Genomic DNA, 19287 nt, shown 5'->3' on the forward strand with positions numbered 1-19287 from the left:
ACAAAGCGTGGAAGACTGTGGGGTCACATAGGCGCCAATGGCTGTTTAGAACGTGATGGGAAGGTAAGGTCTTTACCGGTTTGTCATGAGACCTACGCATCCCACCGGTGCATGAGGGGACCAGCCCAGCTCAGGAATGGTGTTCCCCCCGCCTGCACGTGTGTGGATGGGTGCCGTCACCCCCAAGGTGACGTGGAGCCCATGCTGGTGCACGTGGGTGCAGACCCACTTCCACCCACACCCTCAATCAGTTCTAGGTTTGGAAAACTAGCCGACGCCGAAGCGGTCCCACCAAGGAGGCCAGTGGACAGGGAGAAGGGGGTGACCCTGCCTTCCACCCGGTGGATGGGAAGGGGGTGGGAGGCACAGCATCCCGCCGTCTCCAGGGAGCTGAATGCAACTCGGTACACACACAGGAGACTTGGTGCTCTTTGCTTTGGTCCTGAGTGTTACGTTTTCTATCGAATCCTTAGAAGCACCCAAGACCTCAAAAGCCGGGACCATCCTCAATTCTCCATAAAGCAGGGAGGAACCCCCCTTTTAAAAAGCCCCTAAGCAGCGCCTGGGCGGCTCAGTCAGTTGAGTGTCCGGCTTCAGCTCAGGTCTTGATCTCACGGTTCGTGAGTTCGAGCCCCGCATCGGGCTCTGTGCTGACAGCTTGGAGCCTGGAGCCTGCTTCGGATTCTGTGTCTCCCTCTCTCTCTTTCTCCCCCTGCCCCCGACTCACACTCTATCTCTCTCTGCCCCCCTCAAAAAATAAACATTAAAAAAATTTTTAAATAAAATAAAATAAAATGCCCTTAAAATAATAAACCATTAAAAAAAGTTTAAAAAATTCTCCTCCCTACCAGTTAAAAAAAAAAAAAAGTTAACTTTAATGGAAAAAAATGGCTACTAGCAACAATTTGAAATTAGAAATAGAAGTTCCGAGCCCTAAAATACTCCTTTTGTGTAATTATAATTTCACTGGAAGGCTGGAGAGACTTTTACTGGAGTATGGAGTTGCCTATGGGTGCCTTCGGCCAGCCCCAAGTCTAAAACCTTGGCTCGGAAAGCGAGGCTAACACACTGGCAAACACAGACCAGCCTGGCATTTGAACATTAACGTGAACACCAGCGTTTGACAAAAACAGATTCAATATAATTCTACATAGATTTGATTAATTGAGGGAAGGCAAAATAGGGTTTTTGCCTTGCCACTGTTTTCATTGGAAATACGCTCCATCTACTGTAGAAATGCATAGGCCCAAAATGCTGCCTTCAAGAAAATTCCATCTGACACAAACAAAAATTAATTAAACTGGTATCCAAACTCCCTAAGCAGAATGAATGGACTCTGTGTGGAAACTTCTGGATCTATCTGCTGGTCTTGGCATATATCTGAGCATTATTTCCCCTAAATCTACTAGACCATGAGAAAATAAGTATCAAGTCCTATATAGATGTTTAAAACATGTTATGAATGGTATTTTAAGATCTCATCCTAGCAAGTCGAGAAAATGCAGTTACTATATATATATATATATATATACATATATATATATATATGTAAAATCTGGACCTGGGTTATTTTTAATCTCTGTAATAAAAGAAATCTGGCAAAAGCCAACTGGCTTATATTGATTTTGAAAAACATTATCTATATTAAAATGCTCTAAGTACAAATTAGCTTTCTTTTCTCAATATTTATTATTGTTTCTCTTGCTTTGAAGAGTCAAAATCCTTGTATATCACTTCCCTTGCAAGATTAGCTCATTGATGCAGGAAATGAAAAAGAAGACTGTGTGTGAGCGTGTGTGCGTGTAGGGGGTGAGGAAGTGTCTACGAGAAACCATTACTTAACTTGGCCCATTACTAGGTATAAAAAGCCAGTGTCCCGTCGGATAGGTACTTACAAATACACCTGACTTTCTAGCAGGTCCAAACGGTAACTGATGCCTTTTTATAATGGAATAACAGGCAGCGACAACAAACCCCCTGTTTTTTGATTTACATAACCTTCTGAAATCAAGCTCTCTGCAAGTAGAAACCACAGCAAGTATTATTTTTGAAATATACGCACAGGCTCTGTGACGAAATACTGATTTTTACTTTGAAATTACAACGTGACCTTTGACGATGGCTTCGTTAAAAGTGCTTTGCAGAGAGTTACAAAACTCATGGCTCATAAGTGGAAAGTATACCTATGTTAAAAAAAATAAAAACAAAAACGCATAGGACTTGGGCACTTTTCAGGGAACGTGGTTCTCTTCCTTTCTCCCTACGCTTTCCCTTGGAAATCAGTTTTTAAGCAAGGAAAGAAGATAGATGGGGCACAGCCTTTTCACTGAGCTCTTGCAACTGAACCAGACAAAGAGATTTTTCAAGAAAAGAAAGGATTCATGAATGGGGTGAGGAATATCTCTGAATGAAGACTGGATCGGGACCCAGTCCCATGGGATCCAAAGCTAACTGGCAGCACAGGAAACGCCAACAGGAAAACCTGAAGGAAGACGTCTTAAACAACAACAACAACAACAACAACAGCAGTTAAATCTATGGAGTAAACAGATTTACTGGGAATCGTTGATGTGATTCAAAAGCTTCCCCGGCCTTTCTGTTCCTTGGTGATTTGAGGAATTCTCAGCACTTCTGATCATTCCAGATGTCTGAGCCCCAGGTCACGATCCTGTAAAAGGTGCCGGGCGGGGCGGTCTACGCTCTGGAACTGATGAGTTTTCCATTCTTTGAGTTACATTAAAACTTTCCAATTCCCAGGGATCTCATTTGGGGAAGAAAAATGCAAAGAACATTTGCATTTCTATCGAGAAATCTCTGAGGAAAGCCAATCTTAATGGAAGTTATTAAAAACGATTAGCTTCCTAGGGTGTGATCAGTCCCTGGAGTTTCTGTTACAGGGTATTTGCAGGGAGGGCCACATACAAGTAGGGAGGGCGTCTAAGGATGAAACTGACGAGGGGAATGATTTTGAGTTTCCATGACAGTAGGAACCCTAACAAAAGCTTTGGTCTGCATGGCTCCTGCGGCTGCCGGTGTGATTTTCAGAGATAATCAGGTACAGAGCAGTGGACCATGCGGGAAGAAGGGGAGAAAGCGTTCACAGGACAACATGCATTCAGTACATAGGTCAGCAATTAGTTCACACGCGGCTCATTCAGATGGGCGGGCACGAGGGAGCACCTCCATTGGCTTAGTGAGCTCACCTGTCCTGCCAGCTGCACAGGTGACAGCCCACGAAATCTGTCTTGCTTTCTGCATTGCAATTTCCAAAAGAATTTTGATGAGTATACGCACACACTAAAAGTAAAAGTACACTCTACGTATTGCCTATACCTAAACTGCTTCGAGAAAGTTATTTTTCTTTAATGAGTGCCGAGGCGAGCCACAGAAGGTAAGCCCCAGCAGGCAGTGACACACAGTCTCCAAACTAAAAAAAAACAAAAAACTCCAAAATGTCAAGACACCAGAAGGCTTAGCTCAGTGCTAACCTCGGCAGAGAGTCTCATGGGCCATTTTGGTTATCATTGTGCTTTTTCGAATTCAATAACCACTTCAAGCAATATTTATTCAAACTCAAGATATTTACAAAACAGCTTATAAATATTTGAATTTGGAGAAAGTCCTTTCAGCAGAGAACTTCTTAGAGAAAGTGGGTCAAGAGTGCAGTTGGAATTTTCTGTAAGCCTGTGGGGTTTTGGACCCAACGGAGACATATTAAACCCATGATCACTGCTTCCGTGGTGAGAAAAAACTTCCATTAAGATGTATACCTAATTTTCCTTCCTTCCTTCCTTCCTTCCTTCTTTCTTTCTTTCTTTCTTTCTTTCTTTCTTTCTTTCTTTCTTTCTTTCTTTCTTTCTTTCTTTCTTTCTTTCTTTCTTTCTTCCTGTGAAACAGTCACACTTTCTGGTGAAAGTCTGGTGAATTTAGAGAAAGCATCCTTCACTTTTAAACCAAATTTGCATGCTGAAATGTGTATCACATACAGTAATAAGAAACCAACATTCTGTATAGATTAGCTTTACGTTTCCATAAGGCACACATCAAAGTTAGAGATGGGTAGTGAATCAAATTCCTAAAAACGCCACATCAAGGTTATAATTTCACAAACCAACAGAGCAGCGTTTTCCCAAAACACAACCGGCGTTGAACCCATGTGATAAATATTAACGACACAGCGTGCAGACCCGGTAAAGAGCCCGCTGGGAGTGTGCCCTTCACAAAGTAGGCACGTTGTCACGTTAAGGGTGATTTAAAGAACACTAAAAAATAATAATGATGAGCCCAAACAAAGGCATTTCCAATTAAAAGAGATAAAATAAAATCATCTTTATTGAAATCCAATCCAACTAATCTGTGTAGTCAGCCAGAGATAGCTAGGGGACCATAAACAGCCTCCAAAGTAGTACCCTGGCTTTCCCAGAGGGCGGGAAGGGACCCGGGGCTGGCAAAATACACCTGTTCTGGATACATTTCCGTTAAGATATCTCCCACTCCCCAATGCTGTGCGAGAGTGTGTCTTCGCAATCTTGAAAAAGCTCATCCCCCACTTGTATGTACAGGGCTGGGCTGACCAACCAGCCACCAGACACAGGAGACGAGGGCACCCTTGAACAAGGGCTGCTCTGAACAGAGATGTGCCCTAAGCACATAAGGCACAATGAGGTTTGAAGACAGTACAAAAACAAACCAGGAAAAAAGTGAACTATCTCATTCGTCATTTTTATATTGATGACATGCTGAAATAATAAGATTTTGGAGCTGGACGATGTACAATAAAGAACTTGGCCTTTGCATGTGACCTCTGAGAGATAATCTACATGATACGTGATAGGAGTGTCTTTGTTTAGGGCAGGGCCAGTCACAACCAATGGGCTTAGGGTGGGGGCCGGCCATGCCACAAAGACCAACCGGGTCATTTAGGGTGGGAACTTGGAGTCAAGTGGCATCTGTCCCCTTTGAACACTGGATTCCTGCACATGAGCTGTCAACCACCCAAACCTACAGAATGAAGCTCCAATAAAAATGTTGGACCCTCAACTTGGGTAGCTCCCTGGGTGGCTAATGCTCCATGCACATTGTCTCAGGTCAATGACCAGGGGGTGGAATGATTGGACTCCACGGGGAAGAAGGCAATGGCACCTTGGCCCTACACGGCTCTTTGTTTGGGCCGATTTGAGCCTGATAAAGAGCAGCCACAAGAATAAACCACAACCACGAGCAGAATGACGGTCAGTGAGTTCTGTGCAATCAGACGCAAACGCCACACATCTTTCTAATCTGAGACTATTGGAATTTGATTCCGGTTTCATAATAATTAGGTAGGATGCAGTAAACAACAACCCGAGTCGAGCCTGCTCCCGAAACGAAGGGACACAAAATTAAAAACAAAAGCTGGCAATTCAATAATGAAGAGTCAGACGTAATTACTCAAAAACCGTATCTCTGTTCAGAAGACCTAAGTAAAAAATCATCTGTCTACAAAAATCCATCTAAAATAATTATACAAACGCAGCTGAATAATGAAGCTTTACATTATTTATAGGTCTTTTTTTTTATCTGTAAAAACTGATCAGGTGAAGTACTGAGCGGAACTTTACTGAAAAATCATCCACCAAAAATAGCACAAAACACTGTATTAAAAACACAGGTTCAAGGTTCATGTTCGAATTTAATAACTAACCCCCACCACTTTAAACTCTAAAACGAGATGCCTCCTTTCTTTAGTATCAGCTTTTATTACACGGTCTCTTACATCATCACCCCAGACTGAACATTTGCTTCCTGTTTGGTTTAAAAAACAAAACAAAACAAAACAAAACAAAACAAAACAAAACAAAACAAAACAAGCTTTGTTATGCTACTTGCAAGAGCCTCTTCTGAAAACAAAGACCACTGACCTGGGATTACAGTCCCTCTGGTGTGGCCACCTCCGTTTGAGAAAGCGAGTGGTCTCAGGTGAGCTCCCAGACATAAGCTGGCCTTTCTACGGGCACCTCTGGGGCATCGTCACCCCTACTGCCACACCCACCCAGACCGTGGCGGCTCTGTGCATTCGGTGCGGTCCTCACCACGTAGGAAATTGGACCCACGTAAGAATAACTGTCCCACGCGTCAGTTATCACTGTGACACCAGTGACTCCCGGCTCTGTATCTCCAGCTGCGCCCTCTTCCCCGGGACAGCCTCACGCCGCGGCGACGCTCGGATATTTACGACTGAGTCCCATATCTGTCTCAGATTCAGCGTGCCTGGGGCTCCCATTTCGTTCTCCTTCCTTTCCGCATCCAAACTCCTTCAGTCGAGCTCGTCCAGAATTTGTTGATAAAAATCTTAAATCACGTTAATATTCTCGGGTCCCTCTTTATTCCTTCCTTACATGCTTCCCACGGTCTTCCCACACAAAAATTTGTCCAGAACGTGGTACGTAGGCTTAAAAAAAAATTATTATCAAAGTGCACTTGTAGGTAAAATGGCATATATTTGCGGGTGAAATGGCGTGATTTTTTTTAATATTCCAGAAAATAAGTGTGTGCGTGTGTGTGCATGCATGTGTGTGAGAGTGCGTGCGTGTGAGTGTGTGTGACTTTGTGCATGTGCGCGTGTGTGTATGTATGTGTGCGGGTACACGCATGTGTGTGTGAGTGTGTGTGCAAGCGGGAAGAATGACGGTAGATTAAGCAAGCAGTGAAGGGTGTAAGCAGGTGGCAGGTAATGGGAGTTCACTCTTCTATTCCTGCTGCTTTTGCTTGTGTGTGGAAATTTCTACATTAAGAAGTTCTCAAGCAGGGTCCTTCCTTGGTAAATCCAATTCAACAAGCGTGTACTGAACACGAGGAGGTGTGACCCCTCTGGGGACGCACTAGCGATCCATACTTTGTCCCCGTCCTCAGGGAGCTCACAACCACATAGGGTGAAGGAGAGGACCGGCGCTAAGTGCATCCTTCCTTGTGTCCATGTCCTTGAAGCCCCTCCCATTATGAGGCAGACTCTATCTCCACTCCTTGACTTGCTTTGGCCAAACATGAGGCAAGCATCAGGTTGAAAGGTTTCACACCGGTGCCTGCTCTCTCCTGCTGCGGAGCCTCGTGGGGGACAGCAGACCAGGGGGCGAGAGGCCTCAGTTGTCCCCACCATCCTAGCAAAGAACCCAGCCGTGTTAGCAAGGTGGCCACCCCAGACTACCCAGCCTGGCTGAGCTGACCCAGGCAACGCAAAGAATAAATAACAAGTGTTTGATCTAAGGCGCTATGTTTGGTGTGGCTTGTTACATAACAAAAATTAATACGTACAGTAAGTGAACACATCTATACTTAGGGTCAACGGACAGAGGTGACATTGGAGATGGAGAAGCTTGGGGGGTGGGGGGGGGAGGGCTACAGATTCACAGACCAGGAACATAGGCTTCAACGGGTAGAAGCTTCCTTTCCTGTCTGGCTTAACAGAAGACAGGCAGGGTCCGAGATCTGCTGCTCCGTTGGACCTGTTTGAAGATGCTGTTTGGACTCAGGTATGTGAAGAAATGTGAAGAAATTCAGCATCTCCCTGAGAGGTGGCTGGAAAGGGGGGGGGCTTTCAGATCACTGCAAGCATTATTCTCAGATGCTTGCACCAAAACTCAACTAATGGGAATGTCCTAAAGGAACCCGAAATCGTATCATGCTCTGTTCCAGTAAAGTCCGTGGGTCCACCTTGCACTCTGGACGGCTACTTCACCTGTGCACGACTATGTCACACGCCACACCTCCGTCATCTGAAAAAGACCGGGTTCCCTGAGCAGTGTAGATCTTCCGAATGTTGAGGCATTTCGTGACACAACATCGAAACAAAAATCTCATGTGTTAACATGACCAGGAGAGTCTTGTGTTAACATGACCAGGGAAGCTGTCGACCGTGTGGTGGCTTTCCGAAATTCTGATTTTTTTTTTTTTTTTGCCCGACAGGGCAAATGTTATTGTGGGCAACAGATAATGCCAGCCGTCTTGCTTACCGTGACTGGCTCGAGCCACTCGTTTGGAAGAAAAATGTCTGACAAACGCCCAAGCCTGTCTGCCAATCATTCAAGTATCTGTTCCATTTGCGACTCAACCACACAAGCGCCTTTATCTCCAGATAAACACCATGCTTCACTCAGAAGGCAGCAGACAGCCTTAGGTAGACTCCCTGTGTCATTACACGGGACGTTAAAAAAACTTACATTCAAAGGTTGAGAGTTGATAAAATTAAACAACGTTATTGGCTCAGCAAGGAAATCTTAAAGGGATTTCTTTTTTAAACTACAAGTGGGTGGTGTGAAAAATCAACTATTACTGGCTCCCACTGGTGGCCTTCACCGGGACTAAAGCGGTCAGCGGTGTTTCTCAACAATGATTTCGCAATGGTGAGAAGGGTACGCAGCGGCTTCCTGTTCTTACGCAAATAGGCTCCACTTTGTGGAGACCCTGAAAGAGTCCCGGGATCCCCCAGGGGGACGAGCATCACTTCAGAGGACCGGCGCGCCACGAGGACGCAGGTGGGCAAACTGGTGCAACATGGAACTCAGGGCCAGGAAGCTCGTCGATCTTCCTTCTGAGATGCTCAATGTATTAAATTGCGCCGGAAAAGGCCACCTCCAGTTCCTGCCCGGGAAGCGTTTGATGTGAAGAAAGAAGGTGTGCGCGCCCCGGCCGTGGGGGTGAGCGCACCCACGTGCCCACAGAATCCAGAGCTTTTGGTGAGGGACCGGTCCTAGGAAAGACTGCCTCTGCCCTTGTCCCGACGCGGCAGCATACGAGCACCAAATCTTACAGAAATCCCATAAAGAAAGTGCCTAGCCTGTAAAATACTCCCAACAGGAATGATGCGGACAAATGCTAAGGGCTTAAGTGCTGGGCACAGCGGGTGAGCTGGTGACCGAGGCTCCCTGCAGGTCCCCCCGCCCCGAGAGCAGAGCCTTGTGCTTGTGGCTCGGGAGGCAAAGTGGCCTCTGGGTTGGCTCCTTCCATTGCCAGCCTGCTCTGCCAGGCCTTCCCGTGACTCCCCGCTGAGAACTCAGACTGCCACCAGCTCCTTCCCCTGCCCCCCCTACCCCCAGCCATCGTGAATAAAGAAGTCAATAAGGGAATTAACTTGCAGAGCTACGAAAAGTCCTCTATGCTTTAAAGCTCTTTGGATAAATGGTCCAACCTTGGAAATTACATCTACCGCCTAAAAGACTGTTGCTCTGCGTGCACCTGAGTTGGCTGCAACATTTGCAGCACAGCCTGTAAATCACCCAGTCTGAGCGCACAAAAGGAAAACAGAAATGTAAAAAAAAAACAAAAAACAAAAAACCAGTGACGTCTTAAGAGTATCTACACAGGGGCGTCTGGGTGGCTCAGTGGGTTGAGCGTCCGACTTCGGCTCAGGTCATGATCTCAGAGCTCGTGAGTTCAAGTCCTGCGTCGGGCTCTGTGCTGACAGCTCGGAGCCTGGAGCCCGCTTCAGATTCTGTGTCTCCCTCTCTCTCTGCCCCTAACCCACTCACATTCTATCTCTGTCTCTCTCAAAAATAAATAAACAAACAAAAAAAAGAGCATCTACACAAATAAAAAACACCGATATACGGGAAACATAATACACTATTGTGGCCACAGTAAACATTGTCCATGGGAACATCGTCAGTTCGAATCAAAGTGCCTTCAGCGCCCGCCCCCCCCCCCCCAACCTCACCGGCACGGCCCAAATAACATCACAAAATAAATACATACCCACTGTGTTTGTGCCATTTCCTTCATTGACTCTGTGAAGGCGACGGCAAATCTAGTAAAAGTGAACAAAAATGAGGAAAACAATTAGGGCAGAATTCAATTAGCACGACCATGGAACAGCTCTTTGGGACCACTTGTCAGAGACAGCAAGGCGCTGAGTTTCAGGTGCTATCAATCTCTATCACGTGTGGCCAGAGGACATCAGGTTTCATCTCCACGCACATCGAAACAAGTTGGGTGTGCAAGGAATAGACAAATGAAGCTCAGAATTTCAATTTGTTGTTGTTGTTGTTGTTCCTGCCATGCAAGGTCAGGGAAGCTGGGAAAAAGCCGGAAAGCCAGAAGCGGGAGACGAGCAAAAGATCCAAGGACAGGCCGTCTAGCCCTGATAGCAGCACAGGAGGACGGTGCTAACGTCTTCAAAGTTTACTGAAGGCACGTGGTCACGGAATGTCCATGTCCACATTCACCGAGCAATGGTGTTTCCAGAACTAGGGCTGGGTACACACGGGATGAGCCAGGGGCATCTCAGGGGAGCCCCCTGCGTGAGAAATGGCTCAGGACTGGTGGGGCGTGTTGAAAGCATCCTCCGGGTGCTTGGCAAGCAGGAACGCCCCCGCCCCCCACGCCCCGTGAGAGTATCGCTCCGCGCTGGACGCCCCCAGCCCTGCACTCGTGCCCGGCACCCGCACACCGGCAAAAACACCCGCGGACTGAACAAACCAACCAGCCAACGGAGGTGAGTCCCGCCGTCCATCCCAACAGGAAGAGCAGGTGCGTGGGCCCGAGCGCAGAAGAGGGGGGTCGGGCACCCTCGCCCAGGGACTGTCCCCGCCCACCCCGCCCCGTGCCCCCTTCTGCCGGGGCGCCCCATTCGCTCAGGACCTAGGCGTCAAGGGGGTCAAGGCGTCAAGGGGGCAACGACAGCCTTGGGAAGGTTTGCATCAGACAGAGGACACGTGCTGAGGCGCCCGGGTGGCTCAGCCAGTTAAACATCCGACTTCGGCTCAGGTCATGGTCTCATGGTTCATGGGTTTGAGCCCCGTGTCGGGCTCTGTGCTGACAGCTGGGAGCCTGGAGCCTGCTTCGGATTCTGAGTCTCCCTCTCTCTCTGCCCCTCCCCTGCTCATGCTCTGTCTTTCTCTCTGTCTAAAATAAACAAACACGAAAAAAGAAAGAAAGAAAGAAAGAAAGAAAGAAAGAAAGAAAGAAAGAAAGAAAGAAAAAAGAAAGAAAGAAAGAGGGCACATGTAAACGTCTCCGGAGCCAGCAGGACCACCGACTGAGCTCCATCATTTCTGCATCTTCTGGAGAGGCAGGTGACCCTTTCCTTCTCGGGGCTCCTCACTCACCACACAGACCCCTGCCCTGGGTTCACACCCAGCCACCCAGCAGATAACCACTAAGAGAGCTTCTGACCCCACGATCCTAAGAAAATAAATTTAAAATAACATTAATAAATACATATTTATTTATTTTATTCATTTATTTATTTTGAGGGGGGCAGACAGAGGGGGCAGAGCGAGAGGAGAGAGAGAGAGAGAGAGAGAGAGAGAGAGAGAGAGAGAGAGTCCCAAACAGGCTCTACGCTCAGCATTGGAGCCTGACGTGGGGCTTGATCCCATGACCCTGGGATCATGACCTGAGCCAAAATCAAGAGTCGGATGCTCAACCGACTGAGCCACCAGGTGACCCGAAAATAATGCATTTCTTACGAAAACGAGAAAACTACCGCTTTCATCGCCATTTCAAAACATACTCACGTTGACCTGTGATTTTGCTCGTGGAAAACATCTTTAGTAACACTGTAGCTCAAAGACCCTTCGAAATTATTGATGCTGAACCCTCTGACCCACCATCCCATGGGCTTTAACCCATCACGTGCTACGTATTTCCTAGCGGCGAAACCATCTCTGAGGCAGTGTATCTCACATAAGCTCTTTTGCTCATTTGCTTGGCAACGTTAGGTTTCTGTACGGTGAGCCTGCACAATCCTTCACAAAACAATTTCCACAGGCCTCAAATCCCTTACTTAATTTAGTATTTACAAGTCCCAGATACTTACCACATTATAATACGACCCAAATAGCTGGTGCTGAAGTAATTTCAATATTATACCAGAGAGGAAAAAGGTTCCAAACATTGGAAAAGTTCAAAAGTAGACTTTGTAAGAAAAATACAACTACTTTAAAAGTATTTGATTAAAAACAAAACTCATTATAAAGCTACACAAGTTCAATATTTTACAGAGAAGTACGCCGTGTGCTGTCCGACGGGGAATCTAGGGTTCGTCCGACTTCCCACGCACGGGCTTCAATCAATACCCCTCCCAGATGAAAATCAATGTGTTTTAATAACAACACAATGAATAATGCTAATGATAATACCACAAGATGAATTCATTCAATAATGTTTCTACCAAGCAGAATTATTTTCCTTCTGTAAGACCGTGCATGGCAAACTGCATGAATCAAAGGGTAATAGATTTTTAGGGCGTAAGAACAACATCAAGAAAACCTATAATGATAGATCACCTTTCAAGATAAACCCAAACTCTGTATACCTTTGTTTACTGTAACCCTCCTCTCTCTCTCCCTCCCTCTCTCCCCCTCTCTCCCTTTCCCTCACACACACAGGTGCGCACACACACACACACACACACACACACACGCAGACAGTAAACTGTCTATTTGGACTTGGTTGTGTCCCCACATTCACGTCCAGGACGTTGTCAGGAGGAAGTGGGTCTGAAATGGACGAATACACCGCTGTAACCCCAGCTTTCAGGGGCAAGACTGACTCCCACCTTATAAAAAGGGGAGGGGGCTGCCTTAGGCTGCACCGTGGACCCTGGAGTGCTGTCTTTAAAGGGATCGGGAATGCTCCGGTGACATAAAGCTTCAAAGAGTTCTGGATTCCCTGACCGCGACTTCCCAGCTGGGAGAGGGGTAGAGACGGACCAGACATTTTGTGGTTGGCCATTTATTGGGGGCATGGGAGCAAACTAAATGTCCGTCGACACACAAGTGGACAAAGAAACTGTAGGGGCGCCTGGGTGACTCAGTCGGTTGGGCCTCTGACTCTTGGTTTGGCTCAGGTCATGATCTCACGGTTCATGAGTTTGAGCCTCACGTCGGACTCTGTGCTGGCAGTGCAGATCCTGCTTGGGATTGTCTCTCTCTCTCTCTCTCTGCCCTCCCTGCCTCTCTCTCTCTCAAAATAAACAAATAGACTGAAAAATTTTAAGTAGTATATGTTTCACCAAAAAAAAAAAAAATGTAGAGAGCACATACAGTGACCTATTATTCAGCCTTGAAAAAAGAGGAAATCCTGCCATCTTGTAACAACACGGGTGAAGGCCATTGTGCTCTGTGAAGCAAGCCAGGCACGAAGGACACACACTGCATGGTCCCACTGACACGAGAGTCTAAAGGAGTCAGATGCAGACAAGCAGAGAGCAGGACAGTGGATGCCAGGGGCTGGGGGAGGGGGACACAGGAAGGTGTTCGTCAAAGGGCACCCCGCTGAGCAATCCCGCCGGTGACCCCTGTCCCGGACGGTGACCCCTGTCCCGGACGGCTTCACATAGCTCAGAAACCCACGCGGCTCAGAGCCCTGCTCAGAACACTCCAGATCTGGGACCTGTGTGTGTTGTGCTACAGGACAGCAGGGCCCTGCCTTCCAGCCTGTTCTACGAAGCTTGGCCCAATATTAACCGTAGCGTATCCTCATGCCATGACTTGTTTACAGTGACTCTTTCTGGCAGAATTCAAACGTGCCAAAGTGAAAGAAAGAAAAGAAAGAAACGAAACGCAGACACTGGCTTTATTATGTGAAGATGGAAACTTCCCAAACTACTGCCTCCTGAGTCTTTGGGTTTCGATGCACCAGGCCCCAAAGGGTTAACCCCCCCTCCCCCCCTCCCCGGCCGTGAAGTTCTCATAGGCATTACCTGGCTTCTTCCAGGACTTTCCCCATCACTTTCTTCTTCTCTCCATGGTTAACATCTTCATTTAAATCGGTTCCACCGAAGATGATTCCAAAGGGAATCCCGTGACCTGCAAAATTATGACGGTTAGTGAGGCAGAGCGTGGCTTTGCCAACAGCCCTCGCCAGCCCACCCCCAAGCAATGGACACCCGGGGACCACGTTTTGTTGTTTGTTTCATTTTATCCAGCTCGCCTGAGGAACAGAATAGGTATCCCTGTTATAAACATGACACGGGGATTGGTCATGTCAGACCACGGGTGCCAGGACTATTTTAAATCAATTAGCATTAAATTTTAACAGGTGAAAACCAGTGCTGTGGCCCCCATCCATCAGAGCCGAGCTCATTGGAGACGGGCTCATCCGGCGTCTGTGACGGAGAAGGAGCAGTCCACGTGCAGCCAGGCTGGGGATCAGAGTAGCAGGTGCCGTGCTAGCGAGGGCCCAGGGAGACGCAGGGCGCCCCGGGGCCACCATGGCTCCAGGGAGCATGATGCGGGGCTGTTGTAGGAACCCGAGCCATCCGAGACCCTGCACATGTAAAGGAAGAGGGCATCTGCCAGGGAGCAAGTCTGTTCAGAGTGAAGCACTCTGGGCTGCTGACAGGCTGAGTCAGGGGACGTTGGATGAGCTCAGACGTGTGAGGCATCGGGTGTGCACAGATCAAGCCACGTGATGTGCTTAGCAGAAGCGACTCCCCAGAGGGACTTGCAGAGTCGGCCAAAAATTGCAGGAGACACTGGCCGGCAAACCACCAAACAGACCAGCTCTAACCGGAGTGTTCCTACTGGGATTTCTCAAACCAGCCATCCCGCCCGAGATTCAGTGTGTCGGTCACGGGGGACTCGCCTTCCCTCTTCTTCGCCTGCGAGTTCTTTCTGTCAGTGCAAATTAGCACATTCCATCTTTTTTCCTCTCTGGCAATCTGACGGCTAAGGATTCAGCCTCTAGATACTCAGCCCAAGAATCGCACCCACGGGCACCACGAGGTGGCTGGGGAAAGCAAAGAAGGGGAGCAACTCAGATACATCAGTGAAGACCAGCCTTTAGCAAAAAAGAAAAAGAAGAAGAAGAAAAAAAGAAAAAAAGAGGGGCACCTGGGTGGCTCAGTCGGTTGGGCGTCCGACTTTGGCTCAGGTCATGATCTCGCGGTCCGTGAGTTCGAGCCCCGCGTCGGGCTCTGTGCTGACAGCTCGCAGCCTGGAGCCCACTTCGGATTCCGTGTCTCCCTCTCTCTCTGCCCCTCCCCCACTCTCTGTTTCTCTCTCAAAAGTAAATAAACATTAAAAAATTAAAAAGAAAAAGAAACAAGAGACGCATATGTTTTGTGTGTGTGTGTTTACACTGACACAAAAAGACTCAAAACAATCTACTGTCACATGAGAAAAATCAAGTGCAGACTGGCATATATATATATATGTATATGTATCTACATATATACATACACATATACATATACATATATAAATACACATTTGTATATATGGATAAGTTCTGTGAAAGAATACACAAAATACTGGTTGTCATTGCCTCTGGACAAGGGACCCACAAGGCCACAGATCTGGGATGGGAGGGAAACTTACTTTTCACTCTAACATTTTATGTTGTCGGTGCTGTTTACCATGGACAGGTATGCCCTTTTCCAAAACCACAGATGGTTGTAGAAAACCACTCCCGGCAGAGATAAGTCACCGCGTGTCATGGGTGTGGACTTCTGGGGATGCCGAGACAGGGGGAATGGGTTTAGCATGTGGGACGGACACCGATCTTTGGGGACGGGAGGGAGGTATGAGGTGGGAAGAATAATGGGCCCCAAAGATGTCCATTCCTAATTCCTCGATCCTAAGAATGTTTCAGGGGAGAGGCAGGTTAAGCTATTTAGAATTGAGGGGGCCAGTCAGCTAACCCTAAAATGCGAGACATTATCCTGGATTACAGAGGCAGGCCAGTGTAATCACGGGGGCCTTACAGGTGGAAGAGGCGGGCCAATGAGCTCCCAGGGCCGCCATGTGAGGAGGACCAGACTGGCCCTCACCGGCTCTCGGGATGGGAGTGCGTGTCCCTCCAGAAGGTGGAAAATAAGGAAACAGATTTGCCACCAAAGCCTCCAGAGAGAAACACAGCCCCCACCAACATCTTGCTTTTAGCCCCATGAGATCCCTTTCAGCTCTGTGACCTGGCGAGCTGGAGAACCATATATGTGTGTTGTATTGTGCCCCTGGGCTTGTGGCGAATTGTGACAGTGCCGATAGGGGGCGAATATGGATGGCATCCCCCTGACAAAAACTGCCACTTTGGGAGGGGAAAGAAAATCGCAGAGGAAGTCTCGTTCCTTGAAATCTCCAAAGACAGAACAGTGGACACCTGAAAGATATTACACCGAGTAATCACAGAAGCTGCTCGAAAGTTATGAGAACGTTCCGGAATGAAAATGATCAGCCCCGCTAGTTAATTAAGCCAACTGGCAAGCGCTCACATATATCAAACCTAATTTAGTAGGAAAAACATCAGACTTTAACACCAGACCACCCTGGCTCAGAATCCAGGTTCTCCACTTGGAAAACGCGTAACTGAGTGAGTCACTGAGTTTCTCTGAACCTCGGCCATCTCGTCTGTGAAATGGAGGTCACAATTGGCTGACGTACTCGGGAGATTAAATGGCTCCCTGCATAAGCCGTACGGGTACAGCATGGACTCCATGTGACACAGTATCAGTGTGCTTTACGCTGAAGAAGTTTCGAAATACATAAATCCGGAAGCTGTCTGAATTAAGTCAGCACCTGGGAGAATGGAATGTGGGATATTTCATTTACTTTTCTATCTTTTTCTCAACACTTGTTCTACGGTTAAGAAAACAAAGCAACGCACCCAAAATTCTAGAAGTCCTCTGCTATAGCATGATGTGTATAAATGTGTGCAAACTCCTACTGACCCTTGAAAACCTCCCTCAGCCATGCCCTTCTCGCTAAAGTCTTCTCCAAGTTCCTCAGAAGTCACCCACCCCACTTGGATGCCAGGCCATGTACCGTAAGGCTTTGGGATTGATTTGTAGGTTGGAAAATCCTGGAGAACAGGAATTGTGGCTTATTAGTTTTGCACCCCTTGCTCCTAATACGATACCTGCTAAAAGTTCAATCTTCCAACAGCACTTGTGGAAATGAGCTGAGCCTGAGAACTGGGATACAAACTATTTCCAAGTGCATTTACTCAGAGCCACCCAAGTGGCTGGTCATATTTCACAGATCAGTGGCTCTGCTAGAAATGTCTCATTCCCAATAGTCTGCTGGGAAGAAACACCACAGGTTCCTGAACCCGGCTCCTTTATCAGCCACACAGCACCACCTGCTTCCTCACCAGGTTCAAGCCTGAGCAGATTCTCAACGAGAAACGGAGAAAGGGCGTCATCAAAACGCTTCTCATGCAGCTTCCTGCCAATGTCAGGTCGCCTGGGAAACTTGCTTGGTGCGCCATTTAGGGCATATGAAGGAGACCCCAGGGGGCGTCCTGCACAAGAGCAGGCTTCTATTATATTTTAGACAAGGGTAGCTGTGAAGTTCTGTTCCCATATACTTGAACGACTGGTGGGTATACACGTCAAAAGTCTTTCACAGACGTGTCCAGGAGGGAAGAACAAATACAATGTGTTACTTTGAAAGCTAATCTGGTCATCGGTCCGTCACTTAAATAAAGCATTGAAATTCATATGTTTTTTTTTTAATAACTGCATTGCACCCGGAATATAGCTGCAGTAAATATTCATACTGTTAATGTGCTTTTTCTCGTCCCTTGACTATTGGTCTTAGCAACCGTGATTACCTAATTATCCGCTCAGCAAATACTGGTTTTAAAGCGAAAAGTGAACTTCCACTTGTCCATGCCGTGAAGGTTTTATTCAGATATATTGACTGCGCCCAGACATACACAAGTGATGAGTGACGAGAGACTGTTGGGCAGTATGCATCGGCGGCAGCTGTAAAAATGCACACGCCTGGGAGGCTGCTGTGCCACTCTGAGAAAATCCTAGAGGCAGGTCCCCAAGGTTCCTGCAGAGACCGGCTCATCACAACATGGTTCACAGTTGTAGGGGAAAAACAGAAGTAAGACGTGGCCGCTCATAATCACGCCGTTGACGACCATTCAGTGACGGGGAAATGTCCCTGTTGTGTTGGTAGGTCAACCAGACTGTGGAACTGTCATAGGATCAGCTTTTATTATTTATTTGTTTATTTTATTTAAATTCAAGTTCGTTAACATATGATTTAGTCTTGGCTTCAGGAGCAGAACCCACTGATTCATCTGTTACCTACAACACCCAGTGCCCATCCCAAAAGTGCCCTCCTAATGCCCATCCCCCATCTAGCCCATCCCCCCCCCACCTCCCCTCCATAAACCCTCAGTTTGTTCTCTGTATTTGTCTCTTAGGGTTTGTCTCCCTCTCTGTTTTCATCTTATTTTTCCTTCCCTTCCCGTATGTTCATCTGTTGAGTTTCTCAAATTCCACGGATGAGTGAAGTCATATGATATCTTTCTCTGACTAATTTCGCTTCGCATAATACCCTCTAGTTCCATCCACGTTGTTGCAAATGGCAAGATTGCATTTCTTTTTCATTGCCGAGTAGTATTCCATCGTGTATAAACCACATCTTCTTTATCCATTCATCAGTCAATGGACATTTCGGCTCTTTCCATGATTTGACTATTGTCGAAAGCGCTGCTATAAACATTGATCGTGGTTTTTAAAATACACAAATTGCAGAGAGAGGGAGACTGGACATTACCAGACATTTATAGCAATTTCCACAGTTCTTGGCACAGGCAACAATTCATGTTTTTTTTTTTTAAAGAAGTTGCAAGTTTATGTTGCAAGAGTGTCTCTTGTTTTATAAACTTAATTTTGAAAAAAAATACAAAATAAATAAAAACAAACACATAGAACAGTGGTTATGTCTGGGTAGTGAAACTTGAAGTGCTGTATTTCCTTCTTTGTGTTTTTATGAAGTTTCCAAACCCTGCTTATATGTAATTTTAAAAAAGCAATAATTGCCATATATTTTATTTTTTTATTCAAAAATTTTTATGTTTTATTTATTTTTGGGAGACAGAGAGAGAGAGAGAGAGAGAGTGAGGGAGAGAGAGAGACATCGTGAGCAGGGGAGGGACAGAGAGAGAGGGAGACACAGAATCGGAAGCAGGCTCCAGGCTCTGAGCTGTCGGCATAGAGCCCGACGCAGGGCTCGAACTCACGAACTGAGTGAAGTCGGACACTTAACCGAGTGAGCCACCCTGGGGCCCCTAAATGCTATATATTTTAAAAGATAGTTTAATCTAACGAAGACTGTTTCAGAAACATAGCACGGAATGGAATCCTATGCAGCCAGGTACCAGCACGGGGCGGCGTCCGTGGCCCAGGGCACAGAGACAGCACAGGGTGGCCACGCGGTCCCGTGCAAGGAAACCCCCAGACACGGTAAGTGAAAGTCACCAGGTGCGTGGCGCCATCTCGACTTGCCGACAGTGGTTCTAATGCTTTCTGTGGTTTGCTGCTCAGAGGAGGGGCTGACTTTCAAAGAGATG

At 47.0% G+C, this 19287-nt stretch overlaps 1 protein-coding gene across 3 annotated transcripts in view; it reads right to left on the reverse strand.

The window, feature by feature from the left end:
* Positions 1-19287, reverse strand: part of GLT1D1 (glycosyltransferase 1 domain containing 1) — a 93195-nt gene that overhangs the window by 46691 nt on the left and 27217 nt on the right. For all 3 annotated transcript variants that reach the window (XM_043557306.1, XM_043557308.1, XM_043557305.1), the window contains 2 exons: positions 13679-13784; positions 9727-9778 (listed from right to left, as the gene is read on the reverse strand). In XM_043557306.1, the coding sequence (XP_043413241.1) occupies positions 9727-9778; positions 13679-13784 (158 nt within the window). The remainder of the gene's footprint in view (positions 1-9726; positions 9779-13678; positions 13785-19287) is intronic.

The sequence above is a fragment of the Prionailurus bengalensis genome, chromosome D3 (genome assembly GCF_016509475.1).
Source record: "Prionailurus bengalensis isolate Pbe53 chromosome D3, Fcat_Pben_1.1_paternal_pri, whole genome shotgun sequence".
NCBI classification, from domain to species: Eukaryota; Metazoa; Chordata; class Mammalia; order Carnivora; family Felidae; genus Prionailurus; species Prionailurus bengalensis.